Raw genomic sequence first — 19275 nt, forward strand, 5'->3', positions numbered from 1 at the left:
AAATGTGATTACTGTGGAAAATATGAAACAATAGAGCATATTATATTAGAATGTCATAAGTATGAAAGAGAAAGAAGATGCATGAGAAGAGAGTTTGAATGTATTAAGGAAAAGATTAATTTATTAGATATTTTGAGGAAGAATTTGGGGAGTAAACACATACAAATAATTATTAAATATTTAAAGACAACTAAATTGTTTCACAGAATTTGATTATAGTAGGTGTGTTTGTGAATATGTGCATGATCTAGAGAGGTATAGTATAAAGTTAAGTATAAAAATGGATGAATGTGTGTGTATATATATATATATATATGTATGATTTATTTATTTAGTTTATTCATTATTGTTATTTGTAGGAGTATATTTAAATTTATATAAATAGATAGTCCATCTCGAACCACACTCCATACCAGTAAGTGGCGGTAATGCTACTTAAAGTTTGTTGCCAACCGCCAAAAAAACTCAAGAAGAAGAAGAAGAAGATCCGGAGCTGTTCATCCACCAGAGGGCGCTGGAGGCCTTGTTCCATCTGAGGGCGTCTCCTGAACCACGCACCTGAAACCATTCTGCCATCAGGAGCTGTATAACTGGAGGAGGCTGCTGACACTTCCCTGCCAGATTGTTAGCTAGTTATGGTACCGGCTCACTCCAGCTCTACTCTTCCTGTTTGCTTCCTGAATTCTGATCCACCTGTGTCTCGGACCTTTTTTCAGCTGATTGACCTGATACGTGCTGAAGATAGATCCAGCCCAGGACCCCTCCGAACCTACAGCTCGGCAGCCTGCTTCTGGCAGAACAGTTCAGACTTACCTGTCCGTCCTCCAACGCCGCCGCAGCCCGCAGCCCTCCGCGCCTCAAAACAGACTCCGGATTTCCCAGGTTTTTCCCCCCAGTCCTTTCTCCTCCCGATCGGAGGTAAGCTCTCAGTCAGCGCCATCTCCAAATTTCCTCGACCCCAAACTTACCGTCTGTTTCTTCCCTAGCTGACCTGAGATCCAGTCCCAAGCGCTCCCGGATTGTTTATCTGGTTTTTTTTTCCCCCCTTCCCCTTGGTTATAATAAATCTCTTTAATCAATCTCGGCTTCTGGTGTTGTTCTGCATGTGGGCTAAGAAGTTAGACCTCAGCATGACAAATACCATGCTGCTGTATTATATCGAGTTTGTGTACTTTTAACTGCATTTACAATGAACAACTAAATGACAGTGGACACGGTCTGGAGACCACTAACGTTAGCAAGTTGCTACATCCATAAGAAACATAAATATTTCTTTATGCTTATTAACTTACTTGAACATTGTGGAGTATCTTCCATAACCAAAGCAGACACCTCAGAGAAAGCTGGAGTATTTCATGGTGCAAACCTTCAACCATTCTACACCTGGGCTGCAGCTCCATCTGACAAACACGCAAAGCAAAAGTCTTCTGCAGATTTGGATTTCAGTTTGCCAGACAGCAGTTTGCCCCCTGCTGTTTTGGACCCAGAGCCTGACTGTGATGTTGTCGACACTGCTATTGTTTCTGGCGACGTCCCAGCTGAAACTGACTTTGACTACATTGACCCTGTTTCACCCTTTTTGGACCAAAACTCTGTTCAAGACACTGACACTGCTTTGGAGACAGATGTTAACAGTTTGCCCCCTGCTAACAACGGGAGTGCTGTTGGGTTTTTTTTATAACTTTAGACCAAGACGTGTTCCGAGGGTCACCACTGACTGGTCAGTCCACAAGTGGACCAACCCTTTTCATACTTCCAGGTTTGACCTGAAGTGACCTTATTTGCATTTTATGTTTCTTTGTGTTCATCGATGTTATGACTGTTTAAGCTTTGTACGGTTCATGTTTAAATATTTCTCACATATTATGCTAATTGTTCTCCCATTCTAAAAAAGTACGAAACGGGAATTTCATTTTGTAATTGTCCTGAATGCCCTATGTCTATTTTCGCTTTACAGTATTTGTCCAAGTAGACATTCACTTTGTTGGAAACTGTCATATATGCCAGTTTTTCAATGTTGTCCAGTATATTCCCTGTTTACTTTTAACAGCTTATCCATGTATGGAGGCTTGTTAAGTATTGACTGTGCCTTTGCTGTGTTCGGCTGAGGGCAGCCTTTTCCTGACCAGGGGGGGATATGTAACAGCCGTAATTGTGTAGTGTCTCTTTAAGATACTCTAGTATTGCTAGTGATGTCAGAAGTATGCGCCACGGCTTCTCTGTAGAGAGCGTGGGAGAAACGTGCTACAGACGGACATGTTAGCTCCCTAACTTTTTAGTAATGTTACGGGTTGTTTGGACTCTGCTAATTTTCATGTCTGATAATATAGCAGCCGTTCAACTGGGCTTTGTAAGGTTGGTGAAGAGAGTGCTACCAGTGTAGTTGTGAGTTTTTGACCGTCCTGACGAATCTGCCGCCTCCTCTCCTCCCTTAAACACAACCCAAGCGTTACAACATAATTTAAAAAATATGGGTGCATGCATGGATGTTTCCAGTAATTAATTTTCTAAAACAATTGTCATTTACATTATATGAAAATCCTTCAGATAAACTTGTGAGGCACAAAGTGCACCGAATTCAGAGAATGACCTTAATGCTCTTTATGGGGTAAAAAAAAACAACCAACCAAATTCCCACAACCAACCAGCTATTCGGGAAACCTTCCAAAACTCCTAATGGCCAATCCGCACTGGCTTGATTGAAATGTCTTCTTTGTAAAGTGCCTTGAGATGAGATTTACTTACTGTAACTACTGTATGTAAATGAACTGTATTGAATTTGATTGCAATTGTACTTTTAGATTATGACGTCTAGTCTAACAAAGGTGAAAGAATCAATGATTAAACAAAAAATTCCTTCAGAAGGATTTCTGATAGATTTGAGACTGCACAAAAATGAATACAACTGTGTGTGTGTGTGTGCGTGTGTGGTTGTGTGCGTGCATGTGGGGGTGTGCAGGCGTGAGCATTTGTATGTAACTAGGAACACATTATAGATGTACATGTGCATATAAGTTTGTGTGTGTTATTTTCATATGGTTCAGAAACTATTTTGATTTAAGGGATTCTGGAAATGGGCTGATTATTGATATGAATTACTGAATGGAAAAAGGAAACTTCATCATCCTCCTTTTCAGACTCAGAGCAGAAGGTGGATTTACATGTAATGGAGTTTGTATATTTGGTAATAAGGTATTGTATTTACACTTAGAAACATGAAATTCTTATTTTATTATGTTTTGCTGGTGAAATGTCTGTCTGAAATAAATGATCATCATCATTTGGTAGAAGAGGCAAAAACATGGTAGAAACCCAGGATGAGGTAGTAAAAATGATTTGATGCTGTAAAAAACTTGCTACAAAGTCCAAGACATGAAAGGTTGATGCAAGAAGTCAGCAGGTAACAAACCAAACAGGTGGGACTAAATACACACTGAGGAAACAGGAGACAGCTGGAACCACAGAGGGAAACAGCATGACACAAGGAAACCAAAATAACTAAAATACATACTGAGTAAACCAGGATCATTACATACAATGTATTTTCTGATTTTGTTTAATAAAGTGGTGTATTAGGCTGGAGCCTAATGGATTCTGCTCTGTAGAGACAGGACATTAGCCACATGGTGTGGTTTGTTAACACAGATCTGCTGTAAGCAGATTAGTTAAGATGACTGCTGTAATAAATAAATAAAGCAACTTATGTTTCCTTTACTATTGTCTTTATTTAAGTCCAAATATTAATAAATATCAGCAGCAATCATTAAAATTTTTTTACTTTTACCAATGATTTGTTTTTACCCACAAATATTTCACAGGAAAAATGTGAAACGGAAATAATTTTTCTGGATAAGAAATTTTATATTAATAGTAATTATCCAACAAGTAAAATGTAATGGTTTCAAGAATTACAAGAATAAAATAAAATTTCAGAATGTGGAGAAAAATATAAACAATCAGACGTAACTGCAGCAAATAATCCAGCTACGAACTGAACTGTTGAGGACAAATTAAAGATTATTTCACTTTTCCACCAGCAGGACTTTACCTGCAGAGTGTCTTTGATTTATTCTTCAAGGTGATTTAGCAACAACCACCTTGATTAACAGGACAGATGATCAGAGGAGCAGAGTTTGTACCACCTTGATTAAGAAAAGGACTAAAGAATGGGTAGAGTTTCTCCTTGAAGCAGCAGCCAGTAAAGGAGTAGATCAGAGCTGCAGCATCTACATCATAGAAGGAGACCAGACCCTCCTCATAATCCACAAACACCCCCACCTTCTGAGGACCAGGATGGAGATGGAGATTAACTGAATCGTCATCACCTGGTACGTACCGATTTCCATTTCTCAATATAATAGTCCAGAAACCGTTCTCAGTACTCAGATCAGTCTCTCCCTTCCTCTCAACAGATTCTCTGGCCACTCCTAAATCCCAGTCAGTCTTTCCTGTAACCTGAACCTGAAAGTAAAATCTGCCTGTAGTGAAACTCTGCTCTGCTAAAACATTAGTAAACAGAGAAAATCTCTCTGGATACTCTGGAAGATTCTTCCAAACATTTCCATGTTTCACTTGCTTTTTATCATCAGACAGGATGAGTTTAGGATGAGCCGTATCAGGATCCAGAGTCAGATCCACTGCAAACTGCTGGATCCTCTTCATCTCCAACCTCTTCTCCATATCTGCCCAGAGAGTCTCCTTCATCTGGCTCACAGCTCTCTTCACAGTCCCCTCATATGATGGTGGATGAACTCTTTCCTCTACACAGTGCGTGACAGGTGGAGCATCTGTCAAATAGGAGAAGCTTTGGAGGAGGTGGAGGTGATCTTCATCCTGTGAGAGCTGCTTGACCTCAGAGCTCCTCTTCTTCAGCTCAGAGATCTCCTGTTCCAGATCTCTGATGAAGTCTTCAGCCTCTTTCTCTGTAGTTTCCTGTTTGTCTTGGATCTCCTTGAGGAGCTCCTTCAGGCCTCTCTCAGCAGACTCTATCAGAGCTGTGAAGACCTGAACACCTTCTGCTTTCTCTCTGTCTGCAGCATCTTTACTGATCTTCACCGACTCTCTGATCTCCTGGATCTTCAGTCGTCTCTCCTGGATCATCTCCTGAACTTCAGCCTCCGTCTTCCTCAGCTCTGCCTTCTTTCCTTCAGATTCTTCTCTCAAAGGAACCAGCTCGTGGTTCTTGTGGTCTAAAACACAGAATGCACAGACATGGGTCTGGTCGGTCCTACAGAACAGCTCCAGAGGTTTTAAGTGCTTCCCACACATCCTGTCCTCCAGGTTTTTCATTGACTTCATCAGCCTTTGTTTCGTCAGACGTGGAGGTGCCACAGGCCGATCCATCTTGTTTTCTGGATTTTCATAGCGAATTAATCTCTGCCGCAGGTCATTCCTGCTCATTTTCTCTAAAATTGTGCTGGTCACCTCCAGGCATTTTTGAAGTGTGAAGGTGTGCACCATCAAGTCCACAATGTCAATGCTTTGGGTTTTTTCAAGATATGCCCTCTTGATCGTTGGGAGTCCAGGAAGAGTCTCAGGTTGCTGCAGGAACCATTTGAATTTTTTAAGCTCTTCCTCACTTAATTCCTCCAAAGCTTTCAAGACATCCTCTGCCTTCATTTTTACTCCTAATAAAGTCAGAAAACAGTGAAACAAAATCTTATGATACAAGGAAATAATACTGGCTTAATGGTTTCAGCATAGATAGATTAAAAAGATTTTAAATTGTTGGCAAGTTTACATTGTAAAAGTTCAAAGAACAATCTTCATAGTTAGATTGTTTTGTTACCATAGCAACAATCTGAGTTTAATCTTTGAGTTTGAGCTGTTTGTTCACCAATACAAATGAATAAACTGTAATTATAACTGATTGATTTCAGGTTGGCCAGTTAATCTACTCTCTCTCTCCCAGATCAAATAAACCCAGAAGCTGTTTGAGGTGCTGATGTTTTAGCAGCAAGAGGGGCCCCTAGGTCAGATTCTGCCCCAGGCCTCATTCAGCCTTGGACCGGCCCTGCAGGATGAGTTCAATCCACTGCACTGAGATGAGCAACAAACTGAGATTTAATTCAATGCTGCTAATGTGGCTAGTCCGTGTATTTTCAGGCAGTTTGTTTTTTTGTTTGAAATGAAAAATAAAAAACGAAAATTGGATAATGGCTCGTTATCCAATTTCCCATTTAGTGCACAAAAGGGAAACGGAAAAAAAACGGATAACGAACGCTCAATTTCAATCTTCATGATTTCATTTTTGACAAGTGGTCTGACCCGGACGTTCTCTGTCCGGCTTACACAGGAGCCATATCACACAGACATTATACAGGCTGCAGGCAGACGCTGTAGTATTTCCTGCCAAGTCAGTTTAAGTAATGCTCCTGTGAGAAACAAATAACACCAGATATCTTGTCACTGAGAAAAATGGTTAGCCTGAGTTTTTAGTTTAGTTTTTTTTATTTTGAAAGGCCACAGTGCGGGGGCGTGGCTTTCCACATCAACCTGCAGCCATACCTGTCTCGACTCCAGACCAGCAAGATGGCCTCCATCGCACAGCGCCACCAGCAGCAGTAAATAGAGGTAAGTACACTATTAATTTGTCACAAAAAGTTGTTTTAAGATGTTTTAGGCTAGAAAGTATCCCTCATAGCTTCATTTATCCACTTAGTTAATCCGAAATTAAGCTTCTTTGAAACGTTCTCCGGACTTTTTGGAGCAGCGTAGCTCCGCTAACGGGGCCTGGCGGCGGGTGGAGTGGGTTTTCCCCGCTAACCGTGGCCTGATTTTGATACGTCACTCTGTTGTTTCATACATTTCTTGTTGCTGAGAAAACTTTGTAGAATATTATGTCTTTCAAATAATCAAGAGCCTTATTTATTGTTCTTTTCAATCTACACTCATTGATAATAAATGTTACAAAATACTACTTTGTTGTTTTCTTTAAAATATGGCAATGTTTTTGTTTTGTTCAGGCGGAAAAATAAAAAGTAACTATACATTTCTTCCTGCATTTCTAAGACGGGGAAAATAAACTTTGTGGCCCTTAGGATCTTTAAACTTGATCGTTTTGACACCAAATTATAAAAAAGATTTAAAGTTAAATGTGATTTTGGTCTCTTTGAATCATTTGAAGTGAAATGATGTTAAAATAAATCAGCTTCCAAAGTAAAAACGAGCTTGGTGTTAAACCTTCCCCCCTATAATGTGCATGTCTTGACCTTTTCAAGGTCATTTCGATGAAGAGCTCAGGCTTTATGTGCTGGTCTGTTTAGAAAGTTGGTTCCTCCGTCATTCAACGTGTTGCTGAAGTTTCTCACCTGGATCTTTGCGTTCAGCCAAACTTCCTGTAAGTTGGTGAAGTTGGGCCAAAAACGTTTGGATCTATTAAGATGAACAGAAATTAAATATAAAAAATCTGACACAATGTCTGTAAGCAACGGAACTTCATCTTGTTTACTGAACAGGCACCATTTGAAGCTGCATTACATAACTTTTATATAAAATATTTTATACATATTGGTTGATAAACTGTCAAATGATCAAGCTCCTCTGCTTTATCCCAGAGCATAGTAGAAACAACAAATCAGAACCTGGAGGCTGGTCTTAAGGCTGCCAATCAGCACATGTGCGTGCTGCTCACCCCTCTGCTCCTAGCTTCTTCCCTTCAGCAGATCCTGCCATGAATGCTCAGTCTAGCTAGCATGGTCCCCAGTGACAGCAGATAAACAGTTTTTCTATAACGATAAGCTGTTTCTCCTCCATTAGCACATTATCAGTGGGTACATGAGATTGATTGGCAATGCTAAGCCCCTCCCCCTGGCTCTGGTTGGTTGTTTTTGGTGCTTTTCTTCAGATGACAGTAGCAGCTCAGGGAGGAGATCCATCTTTTCACAGATTATCTGTCTTATAGCAAACTGTCACAACATGGTGACAGTTTTAATAAATATGTAAACAACATTGCAGCTTTAAAGGAACATTAATCTCAAAGGAAATATTCTTTATAACAGATTGTAACTCCTACAGCTAATTTCCACCTGCTAATTATGTTAATAATCTTGTTACAGTTTGTAATTCTGAACAACGCTGTTCTGATAATGAAGTTCTCTGTTCACATTAGACTGGCTCACTGGTCTGACTGGGAGCTGTGCACTGTGAAAGGAGAACCAGTTTGTTAGAGAGGACCAGAAGACTCTCTGGGAAATCTGTCCTTCTGTCTCACAGGGTGACACTAAACTGCTTTAAACACAAACCTTTTTAAAGTCACTACTAAATGTGCAAAACACTGTAGACAAATGACTTCAGCAGCAAATATTTCCAGACTTCTCTCTCCAACAAAATAACATTTCCAACTTTAAGAAGTGCAAAGTCATTACAGATCTGCTTCTTAAGAAATAATAAAGACCACTGGCCTGAACCCCATTAAAAACCTCACAGTTATTCCACCAAATATTGATTTCTGAACCTTTCCTGAGTTAAAACATTAGTATTGTTGTTCCTAAATTAAAATGAACTTGTTTTCTTTGGATTATTTGAGGTCTGAAAGCACTGCATCTTTTTCTTTTTTTTGACCGTTACTCATTTTTTGCTAATAAGTACAAAATATTTGCTTGGGATGTCAGAGACATGTTGTCAGAAGTTCATAGAATAAAACAACAATGTTTATTTTACTAAATCATAAACCTAAAAAATGTAAGATCAGATTGAAGATAAGAAGTAAAAAAAAGTAAAATCAGAGAAATGATCATTTCAAGTGATATTGCAAATCTTTCCAAAGCTGTACATATTTATCGCTACTTGTCCAGCAGCTGCATAAAACACAACAAATAAATCCGTTTTTAGATTAATCCTAAATATTATAATGAATCCAGTATCACTGAACAATTGACTGAACTGCATGTTGGAGCACATTCAAATTCATATTTATTGATAGCTGATAATGCTGTTGCCAGGCAACAGGGCAGTTCTGGCTTTGAATCCCAGTCCGGGTCTTTCTGTACAGAGTCCAAAAACTCCATTCAGAAATGAACAGAAAGTTTCTGTTGACTCTCTGAGCTGCACGTAGCTGTGAATGTGTGTTTCCAGTTTTGTATCCTGAATGTTTCTGTGGATGCATTTACATTACAAATATGCATAAATCTGTTTTTATATTCTGCCACAATAAACAAAAACACAATTTTGCAATTGCGGCGTTTCCGTTAAACAAGAAATGAAATTAAAATCACATGAATAAGTTTTTTGACGTAAAGCTATTAAAAATTATGGCAGAAATTGTAGTGGCCAATTTACATTAGAATGATGGGTTCCATATGTTGGGATGACATAACTTTTTATGAACCAAGAGGCTAAGAGAGTCAACATTTGTTAGAAACATAGATATCTGATTAAGTATTCAAAACTTATGAATTTCAAATACTTTTTCCTACCATGATAATCTAATCATAACTTTCTGAAACTTACTGTTGAGTTGAGATGAGTTGAAAAAGCCCCATGCTACTCTGTATAAGTGAGCATAGAGAATGGATGGATGATTTAATGTCTCCACTGATCGAAAACATAAATTATTAATTATTCAAACCTTATTATGAATTTCAGACACTATTTCTGGTAAAGCACAGAGTTTCCACTAAGATAATCATTATTTCCTTAAAGTGTTGAGCTGAGTTGTGCTAGTGCAGCTTGCAGAAACTCAGTCAATATCAGGATTCGTACTCACCACTGTTTGTTTCTGAGTTGTTTGATCTGGACTCCAGCTCTGCTGATGAAATGAAAGTTTTCTCTTCAGTTAGTATTTAAACCTCCTCCTCTCTTGTTGCTCCACCTCTAACTTCAGGAATGTTCCAGGTTGGTTTCCTCCTTCATTTATAACTACAGTCTTACTAAAGGTTAGTCAATTTTTATGCAATTACATTTTTCCTGCTTCCTCAGAATGTTAGATTTAAAACTAAATGTTTATTCTTAGTCTATGCTGCTATGATAGTGAGCAGAAGAACAAGGACAGGTTCTGGTTCCACCATCAGTCCTTCTGCCTATAAATACATAATGTTTGTTTTGTGACCTTTGATGTATTCAGTAGTTTGTCCACTGAAACTCTGGCTTTGACTTTTGATTATTGTTCATTTTAAAAACAAAACTGAACAATAAATCACATTACTGTTAAACATTAACATCTGGTTGAAATGCTTCTTCTCTTCCTGGTTGAACTGGATCATAACAAACTAAAGATTTTATAATCAGCTTCCACTGCAGTCTAATGCAGCTCTTCCTCAAGAGAACACACAGCTTATTTCACCAGATTTATTAGTTACTTGTATTGTTGATTGTGAGGGACCAGACTCAAACAAGGACAAAAAAATGTTCAAAGTAGCAAAAATTCAATTTAATTATTCCAAAATAGCAAACAAAACATAAAGATTTAATGCAAAAATAAGTCAAAGAACAATTTTGGGCCCAATTTAACTGAGGTCAACTGAATTCTAACTGAACACAAACAAAACTGACCTGCCAACAAAGAACAAAAGGCTTAAATAGGGGTGGAGTAACCTAAATCTACCACAAGAGGGAGGCACGACATAACAAAAGAACAAATACATACAAAATTAACTAAAGCATTCTATGAAAGACATGAAGCAAAACTAACTCTTACTTAGCAGAAACAATAAGTGAATATTGAAGTGACAAAATTAACTAAATAAAAACAACTTGAAACAAGTCTTCCCCCTTCAGTCTTTCAAACAAATGGTTTGCTCCAGGTTTCCTCCTCCAGCTGGTTTGTCTCAGCCGCACCTCAAACAAAGAACAAGTGTAAATAAACCATTCAGACAGACATTAAATAAAGTGTGCACCCATTAGAAAATATATGTCTAAATGAAATAACTAACTTAAACGTATAAACTGTAATAAAATATAAAGAAAAATACTAACACGATGTGGTGGTGGGAGGAGCATCCACCACAATGATGTAGTTATCCATTTTTTGTTTTGTTTTATCGAAACAGGTCTCTTTTGTAAAATAAATCTGGAATCTCAATGAGACAACTATAAATGAGTTCAATTAGAGATGACTGGTGTGTTTATTAATTAATATGGAGGTCGGCATTAATAAGAAGATTCAGCACTATGGGCAGCAGCACAGCTTCATGATGGACCTGAAATCGGCAGTAGGAGGTCAAAGTTAATCTGGTTGGATCAGAACCAGTCCTACTTCATACAACACGGGTCATTTCAACCCTTCATCACTTCCACATGATATATTTTCAATAATTACAGATATAAATGCTCAGATCTCATGATTGGTTTTATTTAAATGTTTATTTTCTCTGAAATATTGAGCTTGTATCTGGTTTTATTTATTTTTGGTTTTGATCCAGGATTGGTTTAGAAAACATTTATGAAAATTCTGATATTATGAAATATCAGAAAACATGTTCATTGTTGGAGTCATATTGCCTTTACATTGTTTCATGAAACTACAAAGATACAAAAGATCAACACCCAGTTTTATTTGAGTCTCTGGGTCCAAACGATCAGAACCAAACTGAATGGAAACAGACTTTAATACAAACTTTACGGATCATCCATCCATTCATTTTCTAACATCTTGTCCCCAGTGGGGTCAGGAGGAGCTGCTGCCTCTCCAGGGGTCACCTGGATGGATCACCAGTCTGTCGCAGGGCAGCACAGAGACAGACAGGACAACACACACACACACACACCTAGGGAGAATTTAGAGAAACCAATTAACCTGACAGTCATGATTTTGGACTGTGGGTGGAAGCCGGAAAACCAGAGAGAACCCACCATGCTGGGAATCGAACCCAGAACCTTCTTACTGCAAGGCAACAGTTCTACCCCTTTCCTGATCATTTTATAGACATTAATTTGTGAAAATAATTAATTTCACATAAACATTTGGTTAAGTGGTGATGGAGGAGACATAACTAAAAGCACCATGAGGTTCCAAACAGGACAGCAGGATAGAACCGACGGGAAACACGTCCCAGAGCTCGGTTCGGTTCGGCCCACAGAACAGAAACGGATCCAACACTGCAGACAGAGAGAAACTGGACTGGATCCACGTCTTACGTCTGCAGCTGTTAGAAACCCAAACAGTCTCTCCCAATCTCCCAGTTCTCCCAGTATCTGCTCCACCAGTTCCCTCTGGGACCTGCAGGTGTTGCTGTTTCCGGGTTTTCTGGGTTCAGACTCTCTCTGATGAACACACTGTTGCTGCGCAGACTCATCAGGTGAGGTCCAACAGAACCGTCAAACAGCTGAGGACAGACCAGAACCAAAGAGTCTACTGCCATCTGGTGGCTGGTTTGAGTCTCTGCGCTTCAGGTTATTTTGTAGATTTTAATTTTAATTTAATCCTTCAGATTATTTTGATCAGCAGATCCGATCAATGTTTCCTGAAACAGTTTTATTTGGCTTTTAGTAACTTTTACACTCAGTTTTGTGTTTACTGAAGTAATTTCCACCACCTGAAAAATATCTCCTGTTATCAGTTGTTATTTTTTCAGGACATTGAAAATAAATATTAATTTACAGGTTTTTATTTATTTGAACTTTCGTTCCTTATTTTAATCATGTCCACTTGGTTCTGGACAATAAAATTATTTTAATAATTTATGTATAAACAAAAAATGTTACAAACAATTATTAAAGATCTGTGGGATCAACATAATTTAAATATTTCTAAAATATAAACCAGAAGTTAGAATCAGCAATTTGATATTTATTTAGCCTTAATATTATTAAACAGTCCTGATCATTGGATTCATACCACAATATTATAGCTGGTTAAGAAAGTTTAATTAATAATCCACAAAGTTCTGCAGTTCTGAAGGAATTCATTTAGTTAATGAGGGTTTCTGTAAATAAATCTGATGAATATTCCTTAAGCTTTTATTGAAACAGTCTTTTATTGAAACAGTCCTCTCCGTGGGCTGCCACCTTATCATGGTGGAGGGGTTTCAGGGCCCCAATGATCCCAGGAGCTATGCTGTCTGGGGCTTCATGCCCCTGGTAGGGTCACCCAAGGCAGACAGGTCCTAGGTGAGGGACCAGACAAAGCGCAGCCCGAAGGCCCCTATGATGAGAAAAAAACATTGGACTTGGCGTTCCCTCGCCCGGACGCGGGTCACCGGGGCCCCAGTCTGGAGCCAGGCCTGGAGGGGGGGCACGATGGCGAGCGCCTGGTGGCCGGGCTTTTTCCCATGGAGCCCAGCCGGGCTCAGCCCAAAGAGGAAACATGTGTCCCCCCTCCCATGGGCCCAACACCCGTGAGAGGGGCCAAAGGGGTCGGGTGCATTGTGTGATGTGTGGCGGCCAAGGGAGGGGGCCCTGGCGGTCCGATCCTCGGTTGCAGAAGCTCTTGGGACGTGGAATGTCACCTCTCTGGTGGGGAAGGAGCCCGGAGCTAGTGTGTGAGGTCGAGAGGTTCCGGCTAGAAATAGTCGGTCTCACCTCGACGCATGGCTCTGGTTCTGGAACTAGCCTCCTTGAGAGGGGCTGGACATACTTCCACTCTAGAGTTGCCCAGGGTGAGAGGCGACGGGCAGGAGTGGGCATACTTGTTGCTCCCCATCTCGGCGCCTGTACGTTGCGGTTTACCCCGGTGAACGAGAGGGTAGCCTCCCTCCGCCTACGGGTGGAGGACGGGTCCTGACTGTCGTTTGTGCTTACGGGCCGAACGACAGTTCAGATTACCCACCTTTTTGGAGTCCTTAGAGGGGGTACTGGAGAGTGCTCCTCCTGGGGACTCCCTTGTTCTGCTGGGGGACTTCAACGCTCACGTGGGCAACGACAGTGAGACCTGGAGGGGCGTGGTTGGGAGGAACGGCCCCCCTGATCTGAACTCGAATGGTGTTCTGTTGTTGGACTTCTGTGCTCGTCATGGATTGTCCATAACGAACACCATGTTCAGGCATAAGGGTGTTCATATGTGCACTTGGCACCAGGACACCCTAGACTGCAGTTCGATGATCGACTTTGTCATAGTTTCATCGGCTCTGCGGCCGTATGTCTTGGACACTTGGGTGAAGAGACGTGCGGAGCTGTCCACTGACCACTACCTGGTGGTGAGTTGGCTCCGGTGGTGGGGGAGAAAGCCGGTCAGACCTGGCAGGCCCAAACGTGTTGTGAGGGTCTGCTGGGAACGTCTGGTGGAATCCCTTGTGAGACGGAGCTATAACTCCCATCTCTGGCAAAACTTCGACCACGTCCCGGGGGGAGGTGGGGGACATGGAGTCTGAGTGGACCTTGTTCCGTGCCTCCATTGTCGAGGCGGCCGATCGGAGCTGTGGCCGCAAGGTTGTCGGTGCCTGTCGTGGTGGCAACCCTGGAACCCTTTGGTGGACATCTTCGGTGAGGGATGCCGTCAGGCTGTAGAAGGAATCCTATCGGGCCTTTTTGACCTGTGGGACTCCGGAAGCAGCTGATAGGTACCGGCAGGCGAAGCGGCATGCGGCTCGGGTGGTCGCTGAGGCAAAAACTCGGGCGTGGGAGGAGTTTGGAGAGGCCATGGAGAAAGACTTCCGTACGGCTTCGAGGCGATTCTGGTCCACCATCCAGCGTCTCGGGGGGGGGAAGCAGTGCAGCACCAACCCTGTTTATAGTGGGGATGTTGTGCAGCTGACCTCTACTCGGGACATTGTGGGCCGGTGGGCAGAGTACTTCGAAGACCTCCTCAATCCCACCAACATGCCTTCCATTGATGAAGCTGAGCCTGGGGACTCTGGGTTGGGCTCTCCAATCTCTGGGGACGAGGTCGCCGAGGTGGTTGAGAAGCTCCTCGGTGTCAAGGCTCCGGGGGTGGATGAGATCCACCCAGAGTTCCTTAAGGCTCTGGATGTTGTAGGATTGTGTTGGCTGACGCGACTCTGCAATATCGCATGGACATCGGGGGCAGTTCCCCTGGATTGGCAGACTGGGGTGGTGGTCCCCCTGTTCAAAAAGGGGGGCCGGAGGGTGTGCTCTAATTATAGAGGGGTCACACTCTTAAGCCTCCCTGGCAAGGTCTATTCAGGGGTCCCGGAGAGGAGGGTCCGTCGGATAGTCGAACCTCGGATTCAGGAAGAGCAGTGTGGTTTTCGTCCTGGTCGTGGAACACTGGACCAGCTCTACACCCTTGGCAGAGGTTCCTGGAGGGTGCATGGGAGTTCGCCCAACCAGTCTACATGTGTTTTGTGGACTTGGAGAAGGCGTTCGACCGTGTCCCTCCGGGAGCCCTGTGAAGGGTTCTCCGGGAGTATGGGTACCGGGCCCTTTGATACGGGCTGTCAGCTCCCTGTATGACCGGTGTCAGAGTCTGGTCCGCATTGCCGGCAGTAAGTTGGGCTCGTTTCCGGTGAGAGTTGGACTCCGCCAGGGCTGCCCTTTGTCACCGATTCTATTCATCACTTTCATGGACAGAATTTCTAGACCAGCCAAGGTGTTGAGGGGATCCGATTTGGTGGCCTTAGGATCTCATCTCTGTTTTTTGCAGACGATGTGCTCCTTTTGGCTTCATCAGGTCGTGATCTGCAGCTCTCGCTGGAGCGGTTCGCAGCCGAGTGTGAAGCGGCCGGGATGGGGATCAGTGCCTCCAAATCCGAGGCCATGGTCTTGAGCCGGAAAAGGGTAGAGTGCCTTCTCCGGGTCAGGGGGGGGTGTCCTGCCCCAAGTGGAGGAGTTCAAGTATCTCGGGATCTTGTTCACGAATGGGGGAAGAAGGGAGCGGGAGATCGACAGGCGGATTGGCGCAGCGTCTGCCGTCAAGCGGGCGCTGTACCGGTTCGTCGTGGTGAAGAGAGAGCTGAGCCAAAAAGCGAAGCTCTCGATTTACCGGTCGATCTACGTTCCCACCCTCATCTATGGTCATGAGCTTTGGGTCATGACCGAAAGAACGAGATCGCGGATACAAGCGGCCGAAATGGGTTTTCTCCGTAGGGTGGCTGGGCTCTCCCTTAGAGATACGGTGAGAAGCTCAGTCATCCGGGAGGGACTCAGAGTAGAGCCGCTGCTCCTTCACATCAAGAGGAGCCAGTTGAGGCTTGGGCATCTGGTCAGGATGCCTCCTGGACGCCTCCCTGGTGAGGTGTTCCGGGCATTTCCCACCGGGAGGAGGCCCCGGGGAAGACCCAGGACACGCTGGAGGGACTATGTCTCTCGGCTGGCCTGGGAACGCCTCGGGATTCCCCCGGAAGAGCTAGAAGAAGTGGCTGGGGAGAGGGAAGTCTGGGCCTCCCTTCTGAAGCTGCTACCCCCGCGACCCGATCTCGGATAAGCGGAAGAAGATGGATGGATGGATGGATGGATGGATGGTTCGGCGAGTTCAGGACATCATGACACTTTATTGTCAAATCAGTCAATGACAAGAGAAAACAGCCACTGACAGTCAACATATACCAGGACTGGCTACAAAAACTTTTAATAACTAAAAAAGATTAGTTAAATAGGATTTAATTGACTCTCCTGTTACTAAACATGAGTTTGACAAAAACTTTGTGACAATATTGCATTTACTAATTTGTTTGAAATATGTATCTCAGTGACAAGGCTGCCACAGTTTTTTATTTACTTATTTATTTATTACAGGGACGACACATGTAAAGGAAAATGATTTTTTAAGTGCTAAAATACTTACAACATGTGTAAAGGAATATTAAGCATTTTTATTGGAAAAACAGGCTTTGTGTGACCCTTTGAGATGGCCCAAGGAGACAAGCAGACGCCTTCCACTGTCTGCTGAAAGAGCACACAAGGGCCATAAAGTAGCATCTCCATGGAAACGGCAGCTGGAATGTGGGACGTCAAAACTCCAGGGGAGTCTGCGAGATTTATCTCAGGACTTCGGTGCCGGGGACAGTCGTACCCAGTACCTCTGAGATTAAGTGTTCTTCCCCTTCTGGCTTGACGGAGACCAGACGCCCGTTCGAGTTTGGGTGTAAAGGGGAAGACGTCTCAGGTTTCTCTGGGGCCGAAAACAGGTCTCTGATTGGTTGAACAACGGAACGCCTTCGTTGCATAGATTAAAATACGGAAACACCCCTTTTGTTTAAAACGAAGTGTAAAGAGAGAGAGAGAGAGAGAGTTTTTGCCATCTTTTTTCTCTCCACGTTGGGCGCCTTTGTCTGTCTGTGTGTTTCGTGTTTGTTTTTTGTCTCTCCTTGTGTGTTGTTATTTTATGAGAAATGCATATCTCTGTATCTCTGCAGCTTTGTTGTTCATTGCTTTGTATGAATTAAACTCTGTGATCTGTGACGTCAACACGCCTTGTTAGTTTCGTTTTACAGCTGGCCGCCGCTCGCCGAGAAGAACCCGGCTGTGTTGAGGAAGAGACGAGCCAAACGTTTTGTTCAAAGTTTTAAATACATTCTTCCTCAATACACATTATTAGCATTTCTGTACATAAGAAGGCTGCATTTTCACCTGCAGTTCCTAGACTGATGGTAAAAGACATGAATAAAAGTAAAAATGTGTAACTATATGAATACAGTAACAAGTACAATACACTTAAAATAGATTATGAAGCTGAAATGCACATTACTCCTCTGACCTCTCCTATGTTTCAGTGGTAATACATGAGATCCAGTAGAACTAATTGACAAGCTTGATGTTTCAGAACCAAAAATGTGAAATTGAAAACAATACAAAATTATAATGATTGTTGTCATATCACTATTGACCTGGCCTTACCCCAGACATATAAATGTATCATATCAATATGTTTCACTAAGGATACCAGTCTGGCCCTCGGTCCACAGGGAACTTGCTTCTTTGGTCCTCGGAGTGTCTGACCCCGACATCCCTGGTTTACAGCATTAACAGTAAGATGCACGTTTTCAGGAACAAAACACATACATAACAACTCCAATAGTAAAACATAGTGAAAGAAAATTAGTAATGAAAAAACACATATACTGTACGTCAGAGAAGAGAAAAACAAAAAACAAACAAACAAAGAAAAAGGAGGAGAAAGCGGGGGGGGGGTTACAATTCTACATCGAAGCAACAAAGTGAATAAATGGTTGCCATTTAGAGTAGAATTTGTTCAAGTTTCCAGTTTTTGTATATCTAATTTTCTACACTTTCAGAAAGGACATGACCTCATTTATCCACTTTGTGCTGGATGTGGTATTAAAGAAGGAAATTTATTAGGTTAGCTTAAATTTTGGAAACAGCATGGCTCTCTTTTCCTCCTGTTAGCCGGGTCCCGAGCGGATGCCGTCACGGCTGGAAAAACAGACGGCGAGGCTCAATGACGTCACAGAGATACAGAGTTTAATTCAATAGAAAACACCATATGAATTTAACAAGAAAACTTCAGAGTACAAAGAAGTACATTCTTTACCTGAGACAAAAGAATTAAAAGAACAAAGGATCCTTTGGAGACAGCTGTTGCTTAAAAGCAGAACAGGGCAGCTATCTGAATCCTTATTGTTGCGCATTCCCTTTTTCTAGTGAAGGCGTTTCTCTTTGTTAATATATGCAAATAGGGCGTACCCCTGCTTTGACCAACCAAGAGCTACCTTGGAAAAAACTTAGACCTTCCCCTGAGTTTTAATGACAAATATCAAGAGTCATTTTAGTTATTAAAGTTATAAGTTATTTTCACAAAACCTATCTTGCTCCTCTGCAGTCAGCTTCTCCAAAGATTTGACCCTTTGCTTTATCACAAACAATAATGAGATAGAAGTCTTTTTCAACCTGTAAAACATAACATTCAAATCATTCTCTTTTGATTCCGATATTGTCATAGTTAGTACATTTTCAAATACATTCGATTTACTAGATTAGTACTTGTAGCTTGGGTAATATACTTTAATCTAACACACTATTGCTACCAATATTAAAAAGGTATATCAGAAATTAAACCTTAAGTGTTCCCAAAATTCCTAAGTTGTGATCAACTCCAGATGCAACTCTGAGCTCCTGGGAAACCCCCAACCTCTGACCTGTGAGCCGGGGAAGATATTCTTTATGGCCTACTAATTTAAAGCCTTTCAAGAGCATAGTGTTTTATGGCTGCTCTAAGTTACAGCCTTGCCAGGAGAATGTTTATCTCTGATCGTTTACCTTGCATCAGCTTGTCCAAATAGGAATGTTGATCTACTTAAACGCACATGGCATTAGCTTAACTATATTAAACAATCAAAAATAGCCATATTTCCTTAACAGTGGCTATAGTTGATTTCCAGTTAAAGAGAAGGTGGCGCCTTGCGATCAAAGAGGTAAAAGCTATCACTTCCAACTCTCTTGCGGAGTATTGAGTGTATTGCTCTGAAAGACCAAAAATACCAG

The 19275-nt window shown here is 42.0% G+C and overlaps 1 protein-coding gene and 1 long non-coding RNA gene across 2 annotated transcripts; one reads left to right on the plus strand and one right to left on the minus strand.

The window, feature by feature from the left end:
• Window positions 1-490: 490 nt before the first annotated feature.
• LOC114145980 (uncharacterized) lies at window positions 491-1070 on the plus strand. Its single transcript, XR_003595799.1, has 3 exons — window positions 491-638; window positions 717-918; window positions 987-1070. It is a non-coding gene; the product is annotated as an uncharacterized LOC114145980 (long non-coding RNA).
• A 2529-nt stretch (window positions 1071-3599) lies between these two features.
• Window positions 3600-9761, minus strand: LOC114145976 (E3 ubiquitin-protein ligase TRIM21-like). Its single transcript, XM_028019696.1, has 3 exons — window positions 9707-9761; window positions 7311-7374; window positions 3600-5627 (listed from the first exon to the last, which is right to left on the minus strand). The coding sequence occupies exon 3, from the start codon at window positions 5617-5619 to the stop codon at window positions 4084-4086; it is 1536 nt and encodes a 511-aa protein (XP_027875497.1). The 5' UTR covers window positions 5620-5627; window positions 7311-7374; window positions 9707-9761; the 3' UTR covers window positions 3600-4083.
• Window positions 9762-19275: the final 9514 nt, after the last annotated feature.

The sequence above is a fragment of the Xiphophorus couchianus genome, chromosome 6 (assembly GCF_001444195.1).
Source record: "Xiphophorus couchianus chromosome 6, X_couchianus-1.0, whole genome shotgun sequence".
In the NCBI taxonomy this organism is placed as follows: domain Eukaryota; kingdom Metazoa; phylum Chordata; class Actinopteri; order Cyprinodontiformes; family Poeciliidae; genus Xiphophorus; species Xiphophorus couchianus.

What these genes read in the sequence shown, in the direction of transcription:
- LOC114145976 (XM_028019696.1), bottom strand. Translation starts at nt 5,619, where the DNA reads ATGAAGGCAGAGGATGTCTTGAAAGCTTTGGAGGAATTAAGTGAGGAA.